Source organism: Crotalus tigris, unplaced genomic scaffold, assembly GCF_016545835.1.
Source record: "Crotalus tigris isolate CLP2741 ecotype Arizona unplaced genomic scaffold, ASM1654583v1 scf7180000017568.12009008, whole genome shotgun sequence".
Classification (NCBI taxonomy): Eukaryota; Metazoa; Chordata; class Lepidosauria; order Squamata; family Viperidae; genus Crotalus; species Crotalus tigris.
Genome location: NW_024096478.1, coordinates 61,686 through 89,160, shown reverse-complemented (window position 1 = coordinate 89,160; position 27,475 = coordinate 61,686). Strand labels below are relative to the sequence as shown.

Sequence of the window (27,475 nt, the reverse complement as noted above, 5' to 3'; positions counted from 1 at the left end):
TCTCAGCACCTGTCAACAGGAACATGACATGACAAAGAACACACTTCTTTAAGATAGGGAAGGAGAATGGTGATGGATCATAGCAGCAAAGAAATAAAACAAAATTCATTATTACTGCCATCTGGTGGCCTTCTGCATTTGTGCAGTCCCAAATGGATAATTAGGGAAGCAGTGCTTAATAGGATAGAAAGGATTACGATAAGATGATATAAGATAGACAGACAGACCTTTATTGTCATTTTTTTACTGTGGGCACAATGGCACACATTAAAAATGAAATTTAGTTGCTTGCTCTCAAAGTGTACACATAAGAGAACCCACTGGGAGACCACCTCAGATTGATTCCATACAGACAGCACCAAGCATCTCTAATAAAAACAGAGCACCTTAATTGCTTTTGCAGAAAACAAAATACAAGAATGGAATAAAATTGAAGGCGATAATATCTAGACAACTCTCCCAATACAGAGAAACACACTAGGTGTGTATGACAGGATGATAGCATTATACAACTCTAATTAAAAAAACGCCACCAATCTTATCTGGTCATTCTTTAATTTTGAATGGCCTCTATTTACGAACATTTAAATGACAACTTTTTTTAAAAAAAAAAGTCGACAGTCTTGATCTGAAGAATACTCAATAGTTTTTTTTTGTTTTTTTTACAGAGCGTCCCACATCGACTCCGTGACAGCTGTTTAACCACGTTTTCCCATTCAGGCCGACGGTTCATAAAAGAGGAAAGAAGCAAAGGAGTGGAGATTCCCACTCGCACCCGCTCTCTCTCACACACAAGACACACACACATCGAGGGCAGGCTGACAGACGGTATAATCCAAATAACGTCCACTTTTCCCAATTAGTTAATTCGAGACATTCATCCGGTATAGCCAAACCTATCCAACGGGCACATCCTCGAGTTCGTCTGCACTACAGCAACGGCTTCCAGAGAAGCAGAGCTCTGTTTCCATCTTACAGGAGAAACAACCAATGGTCCAGCCTCACAAAAACGAGCGCGGTCAGATGGACGCTGCAAAACCCGGACGATCCCCAGATGGCAGCGAAGAGCAAGCGAGCTCTCGCCTCGTCCTTCGCATCCGAGCCCTCTTTCTCCCCCGTCCGCTTCCTCCACCGCGGGCCCCTGTTGTCCTTCTCCCGCTGCCCCGGCGCTGCAATCCTCATCCTTTCATTGGCTACCATGCCGAGGAGCACCGGCTCCAGCTTTTTGCCTATTGGCTGAGGTGCCTCTGCAGGACGGTGAGGAGTGGAGGGGCCGCTCGCCGTGTCATTCGGGCGGCGCAAGCGCATTGGCCTCCCTTATTGTTAACAATTGTAGCAGAGCCGACGGTTACATTGTAGCTGTGAACGCCCCCTCCGGCTTTTCTGCCTCCCTCGGAGCGACGCCTTCCAGCCTTGTCGAGTTCATCGCGGGCGGCGGTGGCGGAAGCAGCATGCCGGTGAGCAACTCGCCTCCCCCAGCCTTCCCTCTGCTCCTTTCCGCCCCCCCCCGGCTCCTGTGCTCCGCCGCGCCGCGGCCCGTTGCTAGGGGCGGCGCTGCCAGGAGAGCCAAGCGAGGTTGGGCATCAGGTGGTGGCAGGGTGGCTGCTGGCTGCCGGCATCTGCAGGGAGCTGTTCCGGGGGCCCTTAGAGCGTGATGAGGCGCTTTCACGTGTCTCGCAAGGCGGATCCTCCTGAGCTGGACCTGGAGACCTCTTGCCCAGTAAAATCCCACCAGCCGCAAGGATTGTGAATCCGAAATAAAAAGCATAGGCGGTCAGGTAGCAATCGCAGCCAGCGCCTGTGCGATGCCGGGCCTCGAGTTAAGGCAGTGATGGCGAACCTTTTAGAGACCTGCAACCCAAAACCCACTTATGTATCATTGGATGCTAGGTGGGCGTGGTCTATTGGGTGGGTGTGGCCCATTGGGTAGGCGTGGCTGCGGTGGTAACGGCAAACTGGGTGGGACTTAAAAGTTCCAATCAATCAATTCCAACTTTGCAAGATCTTTTTTCCCCTCAAGAAGTTGAAATTGATTGATTGAACCTTTTTTTTTTTTTGCACATGTGGTGGAGGCCTAAAGCAAAAAGGCCTAGGACTGGGGTGACGGCGCGTGCCGCCTCTGGCACCCATGCCATAGGTTCTCTACTACTGAGTTAAAGTAAACCTCTTCCCCCATCCACATGTGATGGATGACCCCGCCCCTTGTTGCCCTCTCACATGAACCTAGTGCTGACTGCCAATACAGGTAGTCCTCTCGACCTACCATCACAATTCAGCCCGAAATTTCCATGGCTCAGCGAGACAGTTGTTCAATGAGTTTTGGCCCATTTTACGACCTTTCTTGCCAGAGTTGTTAAGTGAATCTCTGCAGTTGTTAGTAACATGGTTGTTAAGCGAATCTGGCTTTCCCATTGATTTTGCTTGTCAGAAAGTCACAAAAGATGATCAAAAGGCCCCCCCCCCCGGGACTTTGTAACCCCTTTGTCAGAAGATGATAAAAGTCCAAGGGCAGTAAATTCTACAGATTTAAATTTGTGTATTAAAACTATATGTTAAAAGGAATAAATATATTTCTTCTAAAACTTCTAAAGTGCCTTTATTGAGCCTACTAACCACAAGAAAATCATGCCAGATCAGATTGAGAATATTTATAAAACATTTTGGTGTTTCTTATTATTTTTTCGGTGAGCACTTAACTATAATTCAAAAATGGAGGATCTCATATTTTCCAAAAATAGTTAATTGCCAAATTGCTTCAGAAAGTGTTTTATTTTTTCCTATGGGAGTTCTGACTGTAATCATATTTTTGCATCTTGGCTTTGTTTCTTGCTCTTTGCCGAATAATAATGAGACATTTCTTTCTCCACGTAGATCAACAGATCTGAAAAGCCAGACAAACCTGATAATTCCGATAATGTCAAAGTTGTGGTTCGTTGCCGGCCACTCAATGAGCGGGAGAAGGCGATGTGTTATAAAATGGCTGTCAATGTTGATGAAATGAGAGGCACTATTACTGTGCATAAAACAGATTCTTCCAATGAACCTCCCAAGACGTTTACTTTTGATACTGTATTTGGGCCAGAGAGCAAGCAACTTGATGTCTATAACTTGACTGCAAGGCCAATTATCGATTCTGTTCTGGAAGGTTACAATGGTAAGTGCTTCTTCATTCTAACAGGATGAAGAAAGGGGAGGATGGAGAGCCAGTTGTAAACACTTTCTTTTGCAACACAATTGCCTTCACTAGACATTAGAACTACTTTGCATTTGTGTGGTGTGTGTGTGTGTGTGTGTGTGTGTGTGAATAGATATGTATAGACACACACATGCGCAACTTTTATTCTATTTCATTATAAAATCCCCTACTAACAGAATGGATTTGTTTCTTTTAACATCTCTACTTTGAGCCACAGAGAAGCAATCTTCAATAGATTCCTTCAAAGTACACTAAGATAGAGAAAGGTTGTACTTAGTTTCTGTGGAAACCTTTTTGCCCATAAAAATAATCATATGATGGTCTGCTTTTCTTCACATATATGTAATGCAAGATAACAGTCCGGTTAGAGATATTAAACCAGGATCAGCCAATCCAATGCTCATTATGTTTGGAAGTAGCATCAGAGTCGGGTCTGTTAAAGCTAAACCATATACAAGTCTATAGATACTTGTTTGCCCCTAACAGTTACAAGGACATTACAAATAGTCCATCTTGTTCATTAACCATTCAAAGTTGCAACGACATTGAATGAGAGGGACTTGCAACAGATCCTCATAGTTGTGGCCATTGCAGCAGCCTTTGGTCATGTAATCACCATTTGAGATCTTCTTTCCTGGCTTTTCACAAGCAAAGTCAGTGGGGAAGACAGACACAGATGTTAGCCAGGATGCCGCTTGGGATTCATCTAAGAATGGCAACTGGGATTGCTGGAACTGCCGTCATAAGTTGATGGAATCACACTACATCACACTGTATAAACACATCACTTAGTGATGTAGTTTCTGGTCCCAATTACTGTTGTAAGTGAGGGCTACCTGTATACTTTTTGTGTGTGAAACTTCAAAGTGTTTTTCTGGTGAGACATATGTGATAAGTCAGTTCTTCAATTGTTGAGAGTTGGGGTGTTCAAAAATGCCCGTTTTGTTTTTTGTTTTTGTTTTGTTAAACCTGATTTGCACATTCTGGATTAATATGCACTTAATATGTTCATTTTGTGAAAACGTTTTCTATCATTGAATAAATACACTGTATATAGAAAATTGTATTTTAGGCTTGGGAAGAAAGTATATAGGTAGTCCTTGACTTATGATCACAAGTGAGCCCAAAATTTCTGTTGCTAAGCAAGACATTTGTTAACTGAGTTTTGTCCCATTTTATGACCTTTCATGCCATCGTTGTTAAGCGACTCACTGAAGTTGTTAAGTTAGCAAGACGGTTGTTAAGTGAATCTGGTTTCCCCATTGACTTTGCCCGTTAGAAGGTCACAAAAGGTGATCATATGATCCCAGGACATTGCGACCGTCATAACCCTGAGAGTTGCCAAGCATGTGAACTTCCATGTAACCATTGGGATGCTGGAATGGTTGTAAGTGTGAAATATGATCGCATGTCGCTTTTTTCAGTGTTATAACTTCGAAGGGTCACTAAGCGAACTGTTGTAGGTTGGGGAAGGTATATTTTTAAACAAAAAGAAATCACAATTTGATTCAGAAATGAGGTGAAAGAGCGTCATGAATGAACACATGAGAAAGTGACGTGGACCAGGGAAAGAATTGTGTTTTTGCTTCATGCTTGGAAGTTTCATTAGGGATCCTTACTTGTTGGCATGTATATGCACAGCCATGGCCTGTCCCCTCAGGGTAACTAGGAGTGCTAAAGAAAGGATTTATATTACAGGTACCATTTTTGCTTATGGACAGACTGGAACAGGAAAGACTTTTACTATGGAAGGTGTCCGGGCTGTACCAGAACTCAGAGGAATCATTCCCAATTCCTTTGCTCATGTATTTGGACACATTGCAAAGGCTGAAGGAGATACAAGGTAAAATAATTCATTTTCTTTCTTCACATTCCTATCCTGCCACTGTCAGCTATACTTCGAAAGGGCTTTCCTGGACCAAACTGAAATTCCATCTTGTCCAGGACTCATTTTCTGGCTGTGGAAAATTAGGTGCTGGTGGCAAAGCACAAGCAGGACACGAAGTAAGCGGATGTGGTCACACTGAGAGCTGGAAAGCACTGCCATTGCTACTTGATCTTTTCTATCCAGAGTTTCAGGAACTTAGAAACAAATGCATGCTCCCTGCTCTCTTTGTGAACCAAAAGCTCTATTCACTCACACATTTATACATCCAGGCATGCTTACCTGACCCAAAATCTAGGTGACCAAGCTGGGTTTGAATTCCAGAAGAAATGAGGCAGGTACATCGTTTCCAACAAGTTTGACCAGTACTATTGTGGCACTTCTTTTATACCACTTGGCATTTTTGCTCCAGAATGCCATTGTCTCATCCAGTTCACGTGGGAACTGTCAGTTGTTTTAGGAATGAGTCTTGTTCTTCAGGGTCATCCATCTTGTCCTTGAACCGAACTCTTTTCTGCCTTTTGGGCCTTATATCTGTGGAGGGCAAATGCATCCTGCATTTTTCATATGTGCCCATTCACAGAAATATATAGCCCCAAGTTAGGCATTATCACTACAGTATATCGTTGCAGTGATTGGCATGGCTTGTTAGTAACAAGATATTGGCATTAATATACTGATTGACATATGTTTTATTAATTAGTGTGATTAAGTCTGCTTATACATGGTTAATGTATTTAAACAACTTTTAGTTTTCTTTTCATATTCAAAGATAGACAGCTTTTGAAATTTGCCTTAAAATATCTAATGCTCCTGTTGATTTGTCGGTAGCAATGACTTTTCTAAACTGATTAGATGTTTCATGAAAAAAAAAAATACTTCGGTACATACTGCCTCTAACAGCACTCAGCACTCAGCTTCTTAGAAACTTGCTTGCCACCCAGAGTCACTTGACAGTAAGATGGATGGCATATAGGTTTAATAAATTTATAAATTTAATTAGGTATTTATTTCATTTAAAAAACTGGAGCTCCACCAACTCAAGCCTTATCTGAAATAAATATTGTGTACTAAAATTCTTCTGAACACTCTAACTTAAAGTAACCTGGTTATTACAGATACACTTTTGACTATCCAAAGCTTTTTTCTTTTTAGTATAATTTAGAATAAAGGGAAATCATTTTGGTTGAACTGTCATTAAACAATTAAGAATAACCAATTCTTGGGCATTTCCTGTAGAGATTCCAGAAATTTGCAGTAGATCACCATTTAACAAGGTGGATTCACTATTCTCCTGTAGTTTTCCAGAAGAAATGGGATGCCTTACTGCAGAAATCTGCTCACAAAAGATCGGATTGCATTCCCTTGTCTTTATTTCATAGCTTTATGGGGAAATCATACTGGGTATGACATTTGTGTTGCATTTCTGTCTCAAATATATTTCTTTTCTTAATTTGAAATGCCTTAAATGGAATTTTTTTTTTCAAATAATAGAGGCTATAAGCCTCTTTTCAAAAGTTCCCTTATTTTTTTTAAATCATTCTAGTGTATCTTCCCCTTTCTCTTTCTCCCTCACTTAATCTTTCATACATTAAAATTAATTCTGACAATGTTTTTGCTGTAACTGTAATTTTAAACTTCAGGTTTTTGGTTCGAGTCTCTTACTTAGAAATCTACAATGAGGAAGTACGTGACCTCTTGGGAAAGGACCAGACACAGAGGCTTGAGGTAAAAACTTAAAACTCTTATCATTGTGAAAACTAGCTGCATGATCATCTCTTTAACATTTACACAAATGACATTTGAGTGCTCACCTCTGATTTACTATGGTTTTTCACACAGTCAGCCAGATGTTTAGACTGGATTTGCCATTTTTATCCATCTATCAAATCCTTCCCAAATCCCTGGGATAGGCAGATGTTGTTGTTTGATGGTATTAAAGGTATTATCACAGGATGAAAGCTGTTCCAAGAAAAGCTGCCTTTTGCAATTGACTGGTGGTTATTTTGTCAATATTGATGGTGCTCCGGGTGTTCTGGCATTGCATCCAGGGCATTGCACCCTTTTGGTATTATCTTTGTTTTCTTTTGCCATAGCCGTTCTACTTCTATTTGTAGGTCTTTATATTTTGTGAATTTTTCCAGTTCTTTCTCTTCTCTTCTGCTGCCTCCAGGTACTGAAAAGTCCACTATCCATATTTTTTTTTTTGTCTTTCTTATCAACAATAATTAAGTCTGGAGTGTTATGTGTTTGTACATGCTAGTTATTACAAATACACACACAAACATAGCGAATATCCTGCCTTTTTTCTCCACAACAATCCTGTGAGGGAGACTGGGTTGAGGGAAAGTAACTGGCTCAAAGTCACTCAGCCAGCTTTCATGCCTAAAAGATGCCTAGAACTTGTAGTCTCTTGGTTTCTAGGCCAAGATCTTATTCACTGCACCAGATCGGCTCTCTTTAATATTCTAAGAACATAAATACTTGTATGGTCTATTCCACTGAATATAAAGAATGTCAGTTATTTTAAAATACACATCGCTCATAGGAATTATTAACTAAAATGTCTTACAGGTTAAAGAACGACCCGATGTAGGAGTCTATATTAAAGATCTTTCAGCCTATGTTGTAAACAATGCAGATGACATGGATAGAATTATGACTCTTGGCCATAAAAACCGTAAGTTGCATAGCCCTAGTTAAGTGTTTCATATTCTTTGTGGAATGTCCTCCGTGTCATTAAATGTGACCATTCATTATAAAAGCGTTAAGAAAAACCATCTATAATATTTATGGTGATTCCTTTGTCTTTTCCAGCGTAGCTGGTTCAGTATACATGTGGTTCTACATATGCAGCCTTTGATATAAAAAAAGTGATCAAATTTGAATTTAATTTGGTTTTTGATGCTTGCCTAAGTTTCTCATTTTTATAATTAATATAAATATAATAAAGCCTACTGGTAAACTGAAGACAGCTTGAGGAGATGGGGTTTGGTTCCTGTTCATTCATTCTGTTACTTTCCCTCCTCCCCCTCCCCCATGTTAGAACAGGGCTGCTGGAACAGTGTCAAAAAAATCAAAAAGACTTGTTATTTTAAACTTTTCGTTTCCCTTCTCTGTGTCAATAGGTTCTGTTGGTGCCACTAATATGAATGAGCACAGCTCCCGTTCCCATGCTATTTTCACAATCACAATTGAGTGCAGTGAGAAGGGTGTGGATGGGAATATACATGTCCGTATGGGCAAGCTACATCTAGTGGATCTTGCAGTAAGTTTTTCTTTTCATACGTTTGTAGCATGTCTGTCATGGGTATTACAGCCACTGTAGGGATTTCCTCTGTGTGTCTAGAGAAGCTGCTAGAAATTGCTAGTTGAAGTGGAGGAATGTCTTCATGTCCTTAAATGAACCTTCATTTTCACACCTATGCTGCCTTACCTCTTTAAGGACCCCTTCTCCACATGTTTGGGCTTTTTGTTCCTACCTATCAGGATTGAATCGCTATGATGCCTGCTAGCTTCCATCACTAATCAACTTGCCATAGAAAAGGGGGGAGGGGTAGAAAGCACAGGAAGGAAACGGGATTCCAAGAAGCCATTCGTGGACCGTGAGGACCTGCAAGAATGCCAAGGTCACTAACGCAGGTGCTTGATGGAGAAGTGGACTGTTCCCATAACAAAACAAAATTCTATGATTGGACAGTATGAACACTGTGAGTCGGTGGAGGCAAGGGAAGCTATTGCTTAACTAGGCAATTTTTCACACAGGAAAACCAGAGCTGGTTTTGCTTCTTCAGTTTCAAGATGCATATTCAATAAAGCTTATCTTCTATGGCACTCAATCACCCTGAAGATTCCTTTTTGGGAGTTCACTAGTCGGACAGCTGACACTACCCTCTTGCATGTGGTTTCAGATCAAGGGGACAGTCTTTTTCAGCTGCTTTATTCAGTGCTCTTCTTTGAACAAAGTATTTCTGGAAGAGCCCTTTGCTCCCTAAATAACTCTCTGCCTCTTTCTCTCTTTCTAAAGGGTTCAGAAAGGCAAACAAAAACCGGAGCTACTGGGCAACGACTGAAAGAAGCAACAAAAATTAATCTTTCTCTCTCCACCCTTGGGAATGTCATCTCGGCGCTGGTTGATGGAAAGAGCACTCATGTGCCTTACCGTAATTCTAAACTGACTCGACTACTCCAGGATTCTCTTGGTGGCAACTCCAAAACTATGATGGTAATAATAAGGAAACATTAGTGATTCATTCTGAGCAAGTAAATGACAGTCCAGAGCAGTGGTTCTCAACCTTTTTAATGCCGCGACCCCCAACCGATTGTAAGTCGAGGACTACTCAACCGGTTGGAAGTCGAGGACTACTCAACCGGTTGGAAGTCGAGGATTACTCAACTGGTGCAGCACCATTTGCAGAATGGGACTTTTGGCGGGCTCAGCAGGGCAGAGACAGCTTGGACAATTCCTATTGGCTTTTGAAAGCCAATAGAATTAGACTCTATTCAAGAGAGTCTATTCTATTGGCTTTCAAAAGCCAATAGAATAAAAGGGAGTAGCACAGCTAAGGAAAAGGGGGGAAAAAATGGTGGACTGCGTTGTTTGGCGACCCCTGTGAAATGGTCGTTCGACCCCATATGGGATCCCGACCCACAGGTTGAGAACCACTGGTCCAGAGGCTATCAGGTTGTGGATGGGGAAAGCAGGTTCTAGCTCAGTCCAAACAAAGATGGAGATACTGTCGATTCAGAGATGAACTGATTGCAGTGCTACAGCTCTTTGGCTCTTGATGGCATTGTTCTACGCTCAGAAAGAACATGCTCCCAATCAAGGGTCTTGGATTCAGAGCTCTTGCTCAAAGTTCAGATAAAGACTGTGGCCAGAAGGGATTTTGCAATCTGTGGCTGGTATGCTTTATCTTGAAGAGGAGGCACTGAAAAGAGTTACTTATGCCTTTATCAGCTCTAGTTTAAATTACTGTAATTTGCCCAATGCAGTTCCCCAATAATCTCAGTTGGTCCAGAACAGAGCGGTGGTTAGTTGCATTATTGCTGTGGTACTCCTGTGGTACTCCTGTGATGCGGGAGCTACATTGGCTATCAGTAGGGAATTCAAGTGCTAATCACTATCTCATGTGGGTCAGGGTCTGAATATCTTAGAATCCATGATAGTTTCTGTCTGTCCCAGCCATTAACTAGGGAGTGCCTGCTAATGAACGCCGCCTCCCAAGAAGTGCAGAAGGAAGGGGACCTGATAGCAAACATTCTCGGTAGTATCTTCCCTCCTTTGGAACAACTGCTCCCTTGAACCAAGGATGCTTCCCTCCCCCCCCCACCCCATCTTCACAGTCTTCTGGAAGCAAGTCTACATATGGTTCTGCTGGAAGGCCTTGGGGACTAAGGATAAGCAGTGCCATATCAAATGCCAGTTAAAAATGTAGCTATTGTTTTAGTATCAAAATTGGGAAAAAAGGATTATGGATTATATTGATAATTTATAATTCTGATTTTATTGTACAGTGTATACAGTACAATATACAATTGTGTTATACTGTAAGTTCTGCAAACAAACTACCTTAATAGCTTCAGTTCCTAGTTCTCAATGATTCTTCTCACCACATATATGCTATTTGCAAAGAACGTTAATTCCCCTATGCAACCACGAATCTTCATTTTTCAGCTTTTGAAGTCTCCTGACATAATAGCTGAAAATCAGTTTAGTTGTTTAGCTTCAACTTCTAAGCAAGATCAGCCAGGTGCTGTGAGGAAAATATGATGGGTGCCACAAAGTACTGGTAATCATAAGCAGTAGCCAGAGAAAAAGTGTTGCTTTTCAAAGTATTTCTGTACAGGTGGCCAGCCACATTTATATCTGAGGCACTCCATTCTAGTTCCTTTTTAAATATTAAGTTATCACAAGCAGGCAGTGTTTGCTTCTTGGAGAATGCTTCCATGAAGCATGTAAAGTCCTCAGTGACTCTGTTTGGGGCCCTCTTCCTTTCAAGGTTTTTTTTCCCCCTTAAAGCTTTTCCATAGTTCTGCAAATATTGGATTTTCCTCAAGCTTGTTGAATTCTCCCTCTTGACATAACATCCCACTCCTAGAAATGATGCTTGCCATTCGGAACTGTATCAATTGGTTCTCTATTCCATTGCCCAATTTGTTGCAGTTCAGTAAGGACAAATTATGAACAATTGGTTTTCCCCCAAGCGTTCCATGCCAGGAATGTAAAGAACTGGTGCAGTGGAAGATGATCAGTGGTTTTGGCTTTGATAGTGCTGATCACCTGCCTACTGTGGAGAATGCCATTGTCCAAGCATGGCTGGAGAGGTATGCGATTTTTGGCTTTGAGCCAACCATTTCTAGGTTGGGATGTATAGGTTTCCCCTTATGCTTAGTTCTGAAAAGCATACAAAATGTTCTTGCGCTTAAAATCCAACTATGTTAGAAATCTAGCTTCAGCTTAACATTTGACCATATTGTTGCACTTTCTGTAAATTGAGAATTGGACTGCTGTGTACTTAATTGCAGGCTTTTACACTTCTTTACCTTTTTTTCTTTCTTTTTAGTGTGCAAACATTGGCCCAGCAGACTACAATTATGATGAGACCATCAGCACTCTGCGATATGCTAACCGTGCTAAGAATATCAAGAATAAGGCTAGAATTAACGAAGATCCAAAGGATGCCTTACTTCGCCAATTTCAAAAAGAAATTGAAGAACTTAAGAAAAAGTTGGAAGAAGGTAATTTGTTCATTGTCTCCTATTAATATACATTGCTTGTAATGTCCCATTTTAAATGCATTCCAAGTTCTCCAATAAAATAGAGAATGATTAATGTAGATTTTAATATGTCTATCAGATTATCATATGCTTGCTTTAAGACGTTAGGATGATAGATGGATTTGTTTTCCCTCTCTTTTTGTCTTTGAACATCTTGTAATATAGCTTAGGCTGGGAGAGAGTGAGTGTCCTAAACCTACCTGTCAAATTTAACAGCTCAATGTCTTCTTTAGTTTAAATCCAACATTCAACTTCCATTCATAGTTTTAACTTCTTTCAATGAAATATTACACCTACTGACTGTAGTTAAGAATGTGTTGCAATTATCAATTACTCTTTTCACTAAATGTAGTTTTGTTTGCAACAAATACAAGGCAGTAGCCACAATCAGTTACATTTGATAAGAAATAGAGCCTTTGCTAGCCAGACCAGTTGCTAAGCATTTCTTGATAACCTGCTAATTATTTTGATTGGTTTCTTTGTGTCTTATTTTCTAACAAAACTAGTAAAACTAAAGGGTAAAATTAGACTGGGATTTTAAATTAATAACACCAGGATTCTGTAGATAAAAATTAATTTAAAATCATTAAAATAAGAGATTGGACAACCATTTGTCTGAAATGCTATAAGGTTTCAAGCCTGAGCAGGGGGTTGGACTAGAAGACCTCCAAGGTCCCTTCCAGCTCCTATTCTATTCTATTCTATTCTATTCTATTCTATTCTATTCTATTCTATTCTATTCTATTCTATTCTATCATTTGTTTCTTATATTAAAAATGCCAAACTACTATAGGGGAAGAAATCTCTGGTTCCGAAACCAGTGGCTCTGAAGAGGATGATGAAGAGGATGACGGAGAAATTGGTGAAGATGGAGAAAAACGAAAGAAACGAAGAGGTAAGGAGCTTTCAGATCACTCGATGCAGTGAGTGCCCACTGCAGTTATTTGTCCTTCTGTAAAAGTTGTATTTAGTTAACTCATGACCATTAAGGAAGGGAGAGGGGTTTGAGAATAAAATAATTGTGGGGCATAATGACTCTCAAATATCTTCAGGCTAGTCTTGATATTTCATAGACAGCACAAAAATTAAGTTCTGGGTTTTCTTCTGAACTTTGGCTTCTACTTCATTTATATTAATGTGCTTTGGAATTTGGGATGTTTGTACATAGAAATTTGGCTGAATGCATTCATGACACATTCATTCCTAAAGACAATATTTTTGTCTCCTGTTTGGTGAGTGTGGGGAAAATAATGATGGCACCATTAAGCTTTACCTCTAAAAATAAAGGCTATCCTTCTTTGCTGCAGTGGCTTTCTAAAAAGAAAAAAAAAACCTGCAAGACTTTTAAGTTTCCTGTTGATTTTCATTCAGTTTGACTTAATTTTTTAAAATTTAGTAATAAAAATATAGCTGTGACTAATACTGCAGTTTAATTGCACATAAGACAACTTAGTCTATTGGATATATCAAGTCAGGGTAGTAACTTAAGATAGAATTTCAGAATCTACTTTTCAAGCTGAGTAATGTGCTATGGAGACAAAGGAAGTATATTTGAGTTTCAGTGTTCTGGATAGGGAAAATCTACTGCTATTTGGTTGCAAAATGTCTTCTTTTAGGAGTTCTCATCGATGTATAATTAATTGGATAGCACATGACCCGAAACCCGCCAATGCATTACTGATTTAAACAAATCTTCCCCAACCTGGAGCCCTCCAGATGTGCTGAGCTTTAATTTTCCTAAATTAAATGTATTTTGCCAGGGGATTATAGGAGTGGCAAGCTCAACATATCTGAAGAGCACCAGGCTGGGAAAGGTAGTTTAAATCAGGGACGAGCAATTCACAAGCCCATCAATCCCCAGGCACACATTTTGTGTACTTCAGAGCTCCCTCTGCCATGTTTTAATGATGGTTTTCTCAACCAGTATTTAAGGTCTGTAGACTGCTGTGAAGTTAGTTCTGTTTGCTTTTTATTTGGGGGATTTCTGCCTGGCCACATCTACTTGCTTCCTAGCTCAGTCGAATTCCTTGAAATCCTGGATCAGAACAACAAGTTCGAACGCCTTTTTTTTTTTTTTTTAAATCTACCTTTGCTCTAAGCAAACATTTTGTGCTTATCTGAAACGAGTCCTAATTTGGTTGAAGCAAAAGGACTGATGCTCCTTTCACCCTTAATGGATTTCTTCCTCCTCTGAGTTTTTAACTGATGCATTGTTGGTTAAACCCCGGGACTTTAATAATAATGTTTACTAATATTATTAAAACGTTGCCTGAAGAAGTGAGAATTGCACTTCTTTAGGGAGACCCAAGGGATTGTGTTTGTTGATTTCTCCGCTCACCCTCAGAAATGACCTGGGGAGCATTTCTCAGCCAATCGGGGTGCATTAATTCTGAGCCGTGCAGTGGCAGAGCACGGCTCTTAAAGGAACCTGAGCCGATGCGTCAAGGAGTCAGTCTCTCTCTGAGGAGTTTTGGGTTGGTCTTTTGCCCTTTAGATCTAACGTTCAGCATGTATTTCTTGTTTCTTCTTCTTCTTTCCTGGGATTTCCGTGGGGCCCACTTCTGTATTTTCCAGGCAGTAGCAGCAGCAGTAGTTCAGAGTCTCCATGCTCTGTCATAGAAAAACCTCTGGATAAAACCTTCACTAGTGAGTGGGAGCTCTTAAGTCATCCAGTGAAGCTTTGGCCTCTCCATAATCCGCGCACTCATTGTTTTGATGCTGCATTTTGCTCCTCTGTCCCCGATAACATCGGTTTTGTTCAGAGTGAAATGTGGATTTGCTCCGCGCAAAGTAAAGCATGCCTTTTCTTTTGCTGTTTCAAACTTGATTTTTTTTTGTTTTGTTTTAAAAAAAACAATACCTTAGCTAAATAGTTTAAGAAAAGGAAAAAAAAGAAATATTGGAATTGCTCATATAAGGCAGGATGTCGGGTAACCGAAACGATTTTTAAAAAGGCATTGTTGACACTGTCTGATTTGGTACAATCATACTATAAGCACAGATAGCTTTTTGGCAGATTTTTTTTTCTGTAGGTATATGCTTTGGAAAGGGAACTGGGTTGGATAATCTTTGATATAACTGACATTCAGTGTCACTAGTAAATGACTTTAGACACCTAACACTCTGCTTATGTAGAAGCTTCCCATTAGTTCTGGAGCAGAGATGTCAATAGGGTGTGGTTTTTTTTAAAAAATTCAAAATGGCAGCTTCCATCGCATTATTGCAGGCACCATCTTAACTATTTTGACCACACCCCCAGACACCTAATTCTGGAGGAAAAAATACTCATAACTTAATCATGCACATTTGCATGTCAGCTGTTTCCTGCTTATCAGAGTAAATGGGAAATCTCTGCTTCAGCAGACTTTTGCTGATAGTGATCGACTAGTTCCTGGCAGCAGATGTGATGAAACAAGTTCAGTAGATCTTTATTTTATATTTTCATTAATAGTTTGAAACAAACAGTTTTTTCCCACCCCTCTTCCCTCCTGCTGCTGGCTTTCAATCACAATGGAATGTTTTCATTGGGGAAACATATCACAGTCCACTGAATACTCTCCAGCTTGGTATGATGAGTGGGGTGGTGATGGCACCTGCTTTTTGAAATCAGAACTTTCTTTCCCATATAATGGCTTTTCCCCCTTTTGCATGCTGCATGTTTCACAGCATTTCCTCTTCTTATTTCTCTCTTTTCCTCCTTTTTGTTAATCCCCATTAAAATGTGCTACTTTATCTCTAAGGAAACATCTGCATTTTTAGAAAGAAATCTATCTTTATTCAGATCAACATTACAACCATATTATAATCTATGAATGATGCAGAGAGTTGATTGGAAATTGTGATCAAACACAAAGCAAGCTTGACTGGGCATGTCTGACAATTGGCTACTTCAAATTCCCCGGCCTTAGTCTAGATAGCATATTATTTTCCTGGATGTTTCTCTGGGCACATTCACTGAGATAAAGTTAGAGCTTGAACAGCAAAATTAGCATAATACTGTTCAGACAAGCCGTGTTATATTGTAATAAGAAAACTGAGGAGTAATTATATTCTTCAGATTCTTACTCCAGTTCAGTTTTAAAATGGAACAAATAGAGTTGACCTTTAATCTTGCATTTTGGTGTTTGCCTTTTCTGTAGAGAGATGCAAATTTTGGAATGCCTTAATTAATTTCTTGTATTTTTTTAAAAAAAGAAATCAAGCAATAATGTGTTTCTTTTTTTCCCTCTCCACCCCTTTCCTCTTTGTGCCTGTGCTGCCTCTCTGCGATTTGTTTGCCTCTTCCTCTTAAATGCAAGATCAAGCAGGTTGGTGTGTTTGATTTGCCCTGCATCTAATAGAATTTAAAGAACTTTTTAAAACTTACCTAGCTTTTGTGCTCTAAAATCTTGTTGGATACAGTGGGCATGCAGTTGTATTCATTCTGTTTTGTTAATGGATCCAGTGCAGCTAAAACTGAAATCAAGGGAGGAGCTTTCACCAGGTCCACAGAATTTGAGTAATATTGTCCAAATAAAGATATGGGAGACAAGTCAGAGATTGTCCTTCTGTAGTAATAGCTCAACTATTGTTTGTTTTTACCTTACCAAAATTGTCCTTCTGAATATTTCACATTGTGGGGAGGAAGGGGCAAAGAGTAAAATGGGGCAAACAAAAAAAAGATTCTTCTTTTCCTCCTGCTTCTGTTTCTACCCTATGAACAAATGACAAATTCTGCTTTAGCTTAATAATTTTGCTCTTTTTTTTCTTCCAGCATTATATTATTCCAACACTGTGCATCTCATTTTTAGTTTTAAAAGTTAATATCACTAGTGCAAGGGTAGGCAACCTTGGCTCTTTTATGACTTGTGGACTTCAACTCCCAGAATTCCTCAGCCAAGCTGGCTGAGGAATTCTGGGAGTTGAAGTCCACAAGTCATAAAAGAGCCAAGGTTGCCTACCCCTGCAGTAGGGTGCGTATGTTTTTTAAAATCAAAATCTATGTCATTCTAAATTAATGAAAATATTTTTGGTGTGATAATATTGGGACATCTTACCCAGTTGATCATTATAAATCAAGCATTTATCCCCAATAGGAACGAATAAAAACATATTTGATGCAAGACAATGTCATGACCACAGAATGGTTATTTCTTTGATTCTTGGGTGATAGATACACTTTTTAGAAACCTCTACGTTGCAATGTCGATTACAAGCTTGTTACAAGAACAAATCCAATGCAAAAGTTTATTGTACGACAATATGAGAAAATGCATCTGCTTAATTAACCTTGCTTTTAAATCCTGTGAAAGGAAAAAAGAAAGTTTCTCCTGACAAGATGTTAGAGATGCAGGCCAAAATTGATGAAGAAAGGAAAGCACTTGAGACGAAGCTTGATATGGAAGAGGAAGAAAGGAACAAAGCCCGGGCAGAACTTGAAAAAAGGGAGAAAGATTTGCTTAAAGCACAGTAAGCATTCTGAAATTTGAGAATACATTCGTAGAATATTCATCTAACAGAGTGTTTGTTCTCCAGGCTGATCCTGCTGATTTGTTTGCATACAGCTCTGATCAGCACAACCTATCTTGGAAGGAGGATAAAAGTGGTTGAATAAAAATATTCAAATCACTTCACATGTAGTATCTAATTCAGGGGTTCTCAACCTTGGCAACTTTAAGACGTGTGGACTTCAACTCCCAGAATTCCTCAGCCAGCAAAGCAAAGCTGGCTGAGGAATTCTGGGAGTTGAAGTCCAGATGTCTTAAAGTTGCCAAGGTTCAGAACCCCTGATCTAATTGAAGCTGTTATAACAACTCATAAGGAAAGTTGGCATTATTATTTTTTTCATCCCTATTTATTGAGGTTTAGTGAAATCCTTATAGAAACATTAGAGAAGTAACAATATTTGTTACAACAATTCCAGGGACACAAGAGCATTAAATCAGAACATCCTGAGAGAGAGAGAGAGAGAGAGAGAGGAAAAAAAAAAACAGGTTTCCTTTGTTGTAAATACAGCTGTACTAGGGTTCCTGATACTTCAGGTTAATTGCTGAAAAGTAGAACATGTTCAGCCTGGCTGATGTTGAGAAAACATTATGCCAATCCTAAAATCATCCTAAATACCTCTACCATAGTCTTAATTTACTTAGTGAATTGTTTAGGACTTCTGGCACATGCAGTATGAGTTGCTCCATTCTACTTGGGATTTTTAGCTGTAGAATCCTGGCTGTAGGAATGCAAAGGTTTTTTTTCTTCTGTTTCTCTAGGCAAGAACATCAGTCACTATTAGAGAAGTTGTCAGCTTTGGAAAAAAAAGTGATTGTGGGAGGTGTGGATTTGTTGGCTAAAGCTGAGGAGCAAGAGAAACTTCTGGAAGAATCTAACATGGAGTTGGAGGAACGAAGGAAAAGAGCAGAGCAACTCCGAAAAGAGCTGGAGGAGAAAGAGGTCCATTTATTCTCTTGTTGAGTTATTGATTTCTTTTATTCTAAACAGCCCCCATGATGCTGTTCTTCATCTATGTGTCCATATGTTCAGGCAAGGCTAAGGAATAATTAAGGAGTAATAGCTATATCTACATAGAACATGATAGTATCCAAAAGTTTAGAGATATGTCCTTTAGTTCCGGAAAGAGGGAAATATAGTCCAGTGAAACCCTTTTACTTTCCACAACCCTATTTTTTTAAAATAGAGCAGGGTAATCAACTAGCATACTTACCATCATAAATTGAAAAAGAAGCAGAATTCCTTTATGGCAACCTTGAAATGAAACCAATATTGAAACTTTTCTAGACAATGAGATATAACTGAAGAAAATATAATAAAAATAAACGTATGGTTTAACTACTAAAGCAGCAGCTCCCAACCTTTTCTATACTCCGCAGCCCTAGAACGTTTCTGATATATTCTTGCACCCCTTACAAAAGTTCAAAATAATGGCAACGAGTTATGCATATACACTATAATTTTGAAAACCTAAGTTTTTGGCCCCCCCCCCGGGAATATCATCTCGCACCCCCAGGGTGTACGAGCACCCTCGGTTGGGACCCCCTGTACTAAAGGAAGCAGAGAAGGAAGCATCTAGTCAAAATATAAGTGTGTGGTGATCAAGGACACCGTGTCTGAGCTGCATATATTTGGGCAAGCACTAGAAGACAGCAAAGAGAAACAAAAATACTTAACTCTAATGGTCATCCAGAGTTTTGTAGCCCAGACATGACAAACGATGCTTCTGAATTCAGAACTCAAGAAAGGAGTGAAGGAGACTAAATTGAACAGGAGACTGTGTCAAAAATGTAGAGTAGAGTAGAGTAGAGTAGAGTAGAGTAGAGTAGAATAATAACTTTATTGTCACTTTGAATGTACACTAATCAGTATAATTAAAACGAAATTTCATTGCATACAGCTGTCAGGGTCACCACCTCTGATATACACTACATAAATATGACAAAAATAAATAAATACAAAATTATGCATATACCCACATATATTATATGACACAGAGAAACAACAGTCTAGTTTGGATTATGTATACCTGTGCGTGGTGAGAAAAACTAATCTTGCGAGTTTACTGGACGGATGGCATAGGGAACAAAGCTATTACAGAATTGGGTAGTCCTGCTAGAAATACTTTGAGACCTCCTCCCAGAAGGGAGCAACAGAAACAGACCATAAAGTGAGTGTGTGGCGTCTCTAACTGCTTTGAGCTCTAAGCACATAGCGCTTATAAGCAGCATCCTGAATACCAGAAAGTGAAAGCAAAAGGAAGAAAGCTTGTCCTTAGTATATAAGTATATTCAAAGGAAAGTAGGGGAAATAGCCATATATTGATTATGGCAAAAGTTCATTTTGTCTGCATTTAGGTTGTAGTCCCATAGTCCTAGGAGTTAATGCACTTGAACTAATCAAGGTTTCAAGTTCAGTTTCAGCTTCAGGAAAACAAAACTGATGAAAAAAATAAAATGGCGACTAAAAGGAAGGAAAACTAGACTTTTCCCTCTCACAGATATGTCCATCTTTATCATAAGCTTCTTCCTTCAAATAACTGGATGTTTAAAACTCTGTGGAGATACATCTTGATATTCATTGGAAAGCATCATATGGAAGTTCCAAATATTTATGATATAATTGATAAGAAACCACAACCATATAAAAATCCAGATAGTCTTTTTCTGCTTCAGCATAAGTAGAAGATGGAAAATACCTTATGTCCTAATTTGTTAGACTTTGCTAATTAAAGCATTCACATCAGATTTAAAAAGCCTTTGGTGAGCGTCTGAAATAGATGTCAAATGGCACAAATGGGTGACAAAATATGACTATACTCTTATTTTATGAATCCTCCTCCAAGTGCTTATGTAAAATAATGTTCTTGCACTTGCCCCTCAGTTGGATACTGGTGGCCAATCTGTGGCATTTTTTTTTTTAATTTGAAAAATAGCAAGAGCGTTTGGACATTGAAGAAAAATATACCAGTCTGCAAGAGGAAGCTCAAGGGAAGACTAAGAAGCTGAAAAAAGTGTGGACCATGCTAATGGCAGCCAAGTCAGAGGTCAGTATTATAAAAAGTGAAAGGTCTGGTTTCAGGATACAGGTGCTGCTTGTAGGTATACAGAAATGATTCTTGTAAAAGGAAATTGAACATGGCTCAGTGGCTTAGTAAGAAGAAACCATACATCTACATAGTTGGTATGTAGATGTTCCCTGAGGTTTTTCAGGAGACTAAGATTACTTACTGAAGCAAGCATACCTGCTGCATATATTCGTATACAGGAACAAAGTATGCTTGAATTATTTACACTTTTGGTAGCATGGACGTAAAAAGAGCATTTTAAGTCCAATCGTTCATTTAATTTATTTTTGGATTAGAGGCAACCAAAGGGGAAAAAAATTACCTCTTCTTCCAGCCATTTATGCTAGCATGAAGTCAATATGGCCTTACACATGGGGAAAAGGAGAGAACTCCTGAATATGTCTTTATGACTTATTTGCTAAACATTTTCTTGTAAGATACATAGATTTGAACATTGTTCTTTGAATTCCCATCTGACTCTGTTTACTTAGATGTGCCTTTGATAGCCTAAGGCTGAAAATGAATATTTGGGGAAAAAATCTTGGAGGAAACAATGTTTTTTAAAATCTCATTCACTCTTTCCCTTTATTGCTGATACTTCTAGACAGGTCATAACAACTTAATTTTCCCTACAAAGATAATTAAGTCATTTACATATTTTCTCAACCAAGTGGTTTGTTTGGTTTTATTGACCATTGTTCAAGAAACCTGATGGATTATCTTTAAGTAGCTTTTTTTTATAGAAACAGCAAATTTAAGAACAGCAAAAAAGATGAAAACAGGATAAGGTTGATAGTTTAAAAATGTGATATAAGAATATAATTTTTAAATATCATTGTTAAGTATTTTAAAAAATATTCTAGATCCTCACGATGGTGTGGTTTGGTTTATATTTATAGATGGCAGATCTGCAACAAGAGCATCAAAGAGAAATTGAAGGTTTACTGGAGAACATTCGACAGCTCAGCCGAGAGCTTCGTCTTCAAATGCTTATAATTGACAACTTTATACCTCAGGATTACCAGGTGAAACATTTCTGATGGTTTTGAGAGATTAAGCAGTGGCAGTTTAAGTCCAATGGTTAATTTAATTTATTTTTGGAATAGAGGCAGGCAAAAGAAAAAAAATTCACCTCTTCCTCTAGCCGTTTATGCTAGCATGAAGTCAATATGACCTCACACATGGAAGAAAAGAGATCTGGCAGTGATCTAATTGAGCTTGAGGGTGGGATCAAACACATCATCAATTTGGAGTCAATACACCCCCATAAGGGAGCTAAGTCCAGCCTTCTTTGAAGTCTGTTGACTCTTATCTGGTGCCAATTTGTCTTAACCATTAGTAGATCAGATTTTTAAAAATATTTTGGCAATTTGTATTTTAGTTTGAATAAACTAAAATTTTTGAGGAAAAAAGATTCTTGTGAATAGGTAGCATGAAATAAACTTGTAATACTTTAGAATTCTGTCTTATTCCTGATTTCCTGTGCCTGACAGTAGCTCTAACACAGTAGCTCTAATCTATGATTAGTTAGTAAGTTAGGATCTGCTTCTCAATGGTGAGCCAGAACAAATGCTTATTTTAAAGAAGCTGTTTGCTGGAACAACTCCTTTGCTGCCCTTATCATGTTTGAAGACCAGATATTTTATAAAGGAACAGACGGTGTGATACTTCTCACATATTTTCTCCAGTGTAAATTGACACTTTGATTGCATGAAACTGAGTCCTAGGCTGATCGTTATGATGGCAATACTGAGTATCCAAATTTAAACGGCACTGAATATCAGTAGTTGGAGGCTGAAACGTGTATGTGACTTCAAATCACTCTTGACTCCTGGTGTGGCCTGGACAAATCCCTGCAGTTTTCCTGGCCACATTTTCTGGAGGTGTTTGCCTTTGCCTTCTTCTTGGCTGAGAGAATGACTGGCCCAAAATCACCCTAATGACTTCATCCCTAAGATGGGGCATATAATCTCCCAGTTTTTTAACCACTGTACCAAATTGGCTCTCCGAGGTCAGAAGATGGGTACTGAGGTCTAAGGCTATCACATTTGTAAGCTTCCATAATAACATTCTAAATCAGTGGTTCTCAACCTGTGGGTCGGGACCCCATTTGGGGTCGAACGACCATTTCATGGGGGTCGCCAAACCATGCTGTCCACCATTTTGTTCCCTTTTCCCTAGCTGACTTACTCCCTCTTATTGGTGGCCACACCCACTTGGGGGTCACCACAACATGGGGAACTGTATTATGGGGTCACGGCATTAGAAAGGTTGAGAACCACTGTTCTAAATACATGGCTAAATGAGCCCTTTATTGTTCTTAATTCCTTTATTTATCTTACATTAGACAGCTTCTCAACCTGGAATCCCTCCAGAGGACCATACTGGCTGGAGAATTCTGAGAACTGAACTCTGCACATTTGATGGGTGTTCAGACTGAAAAAGGCAGAGGCACGATATATTAGCAGTGAGAAGTTGGGTATAATTTATCAGGAACGGGAGAATATAAATCAGAGCTCAGGCCAGTTAGAAGAACATTCCTGGGACAATACTGTACTGTTTGCTTCTGAATCTACTTTATTTAATGGTAAAATGACCTCTCTTTTTTTTGTTTTTCATGATTCCTCTCCAGGAAATGATTGAGAACTATGTTCACTGGAATGAAGACATTGGAGAATGGCAGCTGGTATGTGAGCTTACTTTTGATAACAAAATAATGCATTCTGCAGAATCTGACTCTTATGGTCCTTGTATTAATTTACCAAGCCTCCCCTTAGTCTGTTGCTGGTACAACTGCCAATGGTGATGTTAATAGACTTTCATTATATATTTAAAACATTATCTGTGGTTGTTTTTTTAAAGGAATGTCTTTTTCTTATACAATTGTCATCTACATGTTTATTTGGAAATTTGTTGGAGCTACATTTCATCTTTACTAACATATATGGGTTGAAGCAAAAACAAAAATGCCCTCACCTTACATTGGTGAGATCACGCCTCACTGTGATAAAAGCCAACAGTAGAACACAATTACTTTTGAAATGTCTAATACTTTTTTTTTTTTTTGTCTTTAAGAAATGTGTGGCATATACCGGAAATAACATGAGAAAACAGACTCCAGTGGCAGATAAGAAAGAAAAAGATGTAAGTGCAGCCTTTGCAGATGTGTGTTGTTGAAGTCCAGTTTTCAGCTTTGCAGCTATATTTTATAAATGTTTTGATTTTGATAAGAATACTTTGGCATGATCCATGAACGTTTACTCATCGTGTTCACTTTTTCCTCCCCTCAGCCCTTTGAGGTGGACCTTTCCCATGTATATCTAGCTTACACTGAAGAGAGCTTGAGACAGTCTTTGATGAAACTAGAAAGACCAAGAACATCAAAAGGAAGATCAAGGCCCAAAACTGGCAGAAGGTTAGAACCGCTGTGAAATACTGTTTTGTGCCCAGCTTCAAATTTAAAAGGAGCTGAGATATTTAAGGCTGTATGCAAACAAAAGAAACTTCCCCCCCCTCCAATTGGTATATTAAGAACTCTGTATCTGCCTGGACACATGTATATGGGTGGTCCTATTTTGTTTGCATAGTAGAGCCAACAAATCCTTACATAATAACCCTGAATCACTTATCAGTTTAATGGAATATTTTGCACATTGATCTACACTTCTGTAATTACTGGGGGGGGGGGGGGGGGCAAAACATTGCCTCACAATCAAACCTATTACTCTTTGCACAAGTCATTAGTAAAAAACAAAGCTTCTAGAGGATCCTATGAAGTTTCAATCAGGAGTATGTGGTGGATGTCTTGCCTAGAGTTAGGTCAGAGACTCCCTCCTGCATCTCTTGAAACAACTCATTTGTTGCCTATTAGGGCCTCCAATTAAAGCAGTGGTTCTCAACCTTTCTAATGCCGCGACCCCATAATACAGTTCCCCATGTTGTGGTGACCCTCAACCACTTATACATCACCGGATGCCAGGGGCGTGGCCAAAGAAAATGGGGGGAAAAATGGCGGACAGCCTTGTTTGGCGACCCCCATGAAATGGTCGTTTGACCCCAAATGGGGTCCCGACCCACAGGTTGAGAACCACTGAATTAAAGTGATTTATATCTCCCATTCCGCTACTTCACTCCCCCCCCCCAGTCCACTCATGCCATTGGTCATGACTTTCCTTTTGTATAATATGTAAAATCGGTATCGATGACTCTTCTGTGAATGTAGATTCATTTTTAATGCTTTGTCGTGATCATGTTGCTTTTTGTCCTTGGCAGTTTCTTTTGTATATATGAATGCAATGTCTATTTCTTGATTTGACTGATGTGCACCATCTTCTTTCCAAACAGGAAACGCTCTGCAAAATCAGGAGCTGTGATTGATTCGCTGCTTCAATAGGCCAAAACAGTTTTAGATTTTAGTAAAGAAAATGCTTGTGAGGCTTAACACCTGGCCCAATATTATCAGCCTGCGGTTGTTTCCCAAGACCATAAGAAAACAGTTTTGCTTACTGTTGGGTTACTCTTACATCTTCTGTTATGCTAATGTATTAATTCAAATTCAACAGTGTGGGGAAACTTGTCATTGTTATGAATTCCACTAGGCATTGTGCAAAAGCAGCTGTTGGGGATATCTTTGTGTTTTAGATTGGTATGTATTCAGTGGAAAAGATGGTATATGTGTCTAAATTTTAAACATATTAGCCATATTATAAGTAAACAAACAGATTTCTATAGCCTGACATATACCTTTTCTTTGTCTGTTGCCATTTGCTATAGACATTACTCCCCGTTTGCACTGCTACAGATTTCTGTTTTTTTACATACAAATAGTAGTTAACCGTTGTTATAAAATCTGGAAATTCTTCATGCCTTTTGGGCATCTTCTACCATATCTGTAGGAGAATTTCCACTTTTCTTTAGCATATATGAAAAGATGGACTGTTATAAAATAGTGGTGTTGGTTTTCTCTTGGGTGGATGGCGGAAATAAAGGAATCCTTGAGATTTCCATTGTGGCAAGTAACACAGTCTATTTCAAATATGGATGTTTGATTTAGAAGAAGAAGCTCACAGAGATAATTTTAAAGGCAATGTGACTCTAAAGGAACATGCTTTTTCATTTATAACACTAACATTTGAAGAGAGTAATAGAGTTTAGGAAATAACTTTGGTGTTGCACAAACATTTCTGTGGAGGAACACTGCAGATTCAGAATGACAACAGTTAAACCAAGGGATGCTGTATTTACTGAGCACTGAGGCACTGGCATGCAGTAGTGTTGGGAATTTAATGTGTTTTTATCTGCTCTTCCTAGATCAGACCTCAATAACATAAAGTTCATAGGAGCCCTATTCCCGTGACGCTATTAAGTGGCGCCCACAGAATGCCCAAATTAAACACAAAAGCCTTAAATTGTGATGGAAATCTTGGAAATTTGGTTCACATTTGCAGGCTTTTTCTCAGGAGCGATTTTAATGATGTTGATGCTAATGTCATTACAATTCAACAAGGGTTTTAAGAACTGAAGCATCATACTTTTTCATCATTCAGCATATTTGGTTGATCCCAACTAGTTTCAATCCAATATTTTATTTATGAAGATACGCTGCTACTATCCACAAATGTATTTTATTTACATTTTTATGTCACATTGAGAGTCCCGAGACACCTATTACTTGTATATATTTGAAAAGTTAATTTTAATCTGACATACTGTGATTTGCATTTTAAAAGCTATGATAGTAAATGCTCTGAACAAAAAGAATTTAGATTTGGTAACAGGATTTTCAGTAGCTGTTATTGATTCTTATAGATTGCACCTGATTGCTATAGTTGATCTCTGCTTTTTTAATCTCAGTTGAACTTATCTCAGTGTCAACAAAGGCACAATTGATGATGCATATGGAGCAAAGGGTGGGTACAGGAAAAAGAATGAACATGAGGGAAAAATAACAGCCTTCTAAAAGACAAGCTATTCACTTTTGAACACCACAACACAAAGTTTACTTAGGCAATATAAGTACATAGCTGGTAGCTTACTAGATTTAAAACCAAAATATCCTAGTTCTTTTCAAAAGCAACATTCTAGATTTGGCACAGAGTTAGGAATGGTGTTTACCGTGGCAAGGGGAAAGAATAATGTAATGGTGCTTCCATGGATGCGGGGAAGTAGTGACCTGCTGGATGATGTTGAACACCTGTTCCTAGGATATTCAGTGACCCTGGATTATGGGGACTATCAGTAAGCATGGAAGGGGCTCTGGCTTTTCTTGGCAAAAGAAGAGCATGGCATCACAGGTAAAATACTTTGCAGCTTTCCAGGTGCAGCATCTGCCCTCACTTGTTTACAGATGAGGTCTGTGCAAAGTCTTTGCAAGAGGTGAGTCTGGATTGTTAACACAGCCTTTGTTCTAGAGTCAGGCTACTGATGAAGCTCCTCTTACGCTTCTTTACTTCCTTTTCTTCATAGCATACTGAAGCAGCTTCATGGGATGCAGGAGGGAGTTAGCTGAAGGTGGCTTTCAAGGCATCGCAAAATTTTGAAAATGTCTCATCTTGCCTTAACAATTCAAAAAGAGACAATCTGTGTTGTGGATCGCCACTTGCAAAGGCTTTGCACAGCCCTGTCAAAAATCAGAATTCAAGAGACTCATATTTAATTAGTCAAGTTGGGCTAAAGCTTTTATTTGTCCTGTTGGTTTTTTTTTTCTGTTGCAACATTTAAAGTCATTTGTATGTATAGTGTTTCCCTTTATGTTTTTAAATTCTTATCTAGTTCTTGCATTCCAAGCTGAGCAGGAAAAATGGCACAGTCTCGTTGCAGTTAGTTTCCTTTCCAGTTTAAATTAATACCAATTGATTACTGTTTCTTGCAACTAGTACTGCGTATATTAGGAAAAAAAGATGTACAATTTGTCCTTATTTATTGTTTTGCTAACTTCTTTAACACTTCAAGGTTGTAGTTTTGTTGTATTTAAGATGTGTTCTTGTTAATGTATATACTAGTAAAATATATTGACAATTAAACATATTGGTGCCAAGAAATAAACATCTTGGATCCCCCTATA

General features: G+C 39.0%; 1 protein-coding gene across 3 annotated transcripts; it reads left to right on the top strand.

The window, feature by feature from the left end:
• KIF3A (kinesin family member 3A) lies at positions 1 to 27,475 on the top strand. 3 transcript variants are annotated; one of them, XM_039351016.1, is made up of 19 exons: positions 1 to 1,457; positions 2,872 to 3,154; positions 4,895 to 5,039; positions 6,725 to 6,809; positions 7,656 to 7,761; positions 8,210 to 8,349; positions 9,109 to 9,306; positions 11,648 to 11,822; positions 12,655 to 12,756; positions 14,436 to 14,507; positions 16,160 to 16,168; positions 17,153 to 17,309; positions 18,107 to 18,287; positions 20,281 to 20,391; positions 21,312 to 21,437; positions 23,045 to 23,098; positions 23,488 to 23,556; positions 23,703 to 23,827; positions 24,757 to 27,475. In XM_039351016.1, the coding sequence occupies exons 1-19, from the start codon at positions 1,452 to 1,454 to the stop codon at positions 24,803 to 24,805; spliced, it is 2,193 nt and encodes a 730-aa protein (XP_039206950.1). In that variant the 5' UTR covers positions 1 to 1,451; the 3' UTR covers positions 24,806 to 27,475. The 3 variants fall into 3 exon arrangements, with proteins under 3 accessions (XP_039206950.1, XP_039206959.1, XP_039206967.1); XM_039351025.1 differs by lacking the exon at positions 14,436 to 14,507 and having other exon boundaries at positions 18 to 1,457; XM_039351033.1 differs by lacking the exons at positions 14,436 to 14,507; positions 16,160 to 16,168 and having other exon boundaries at positions 43 to 1,457.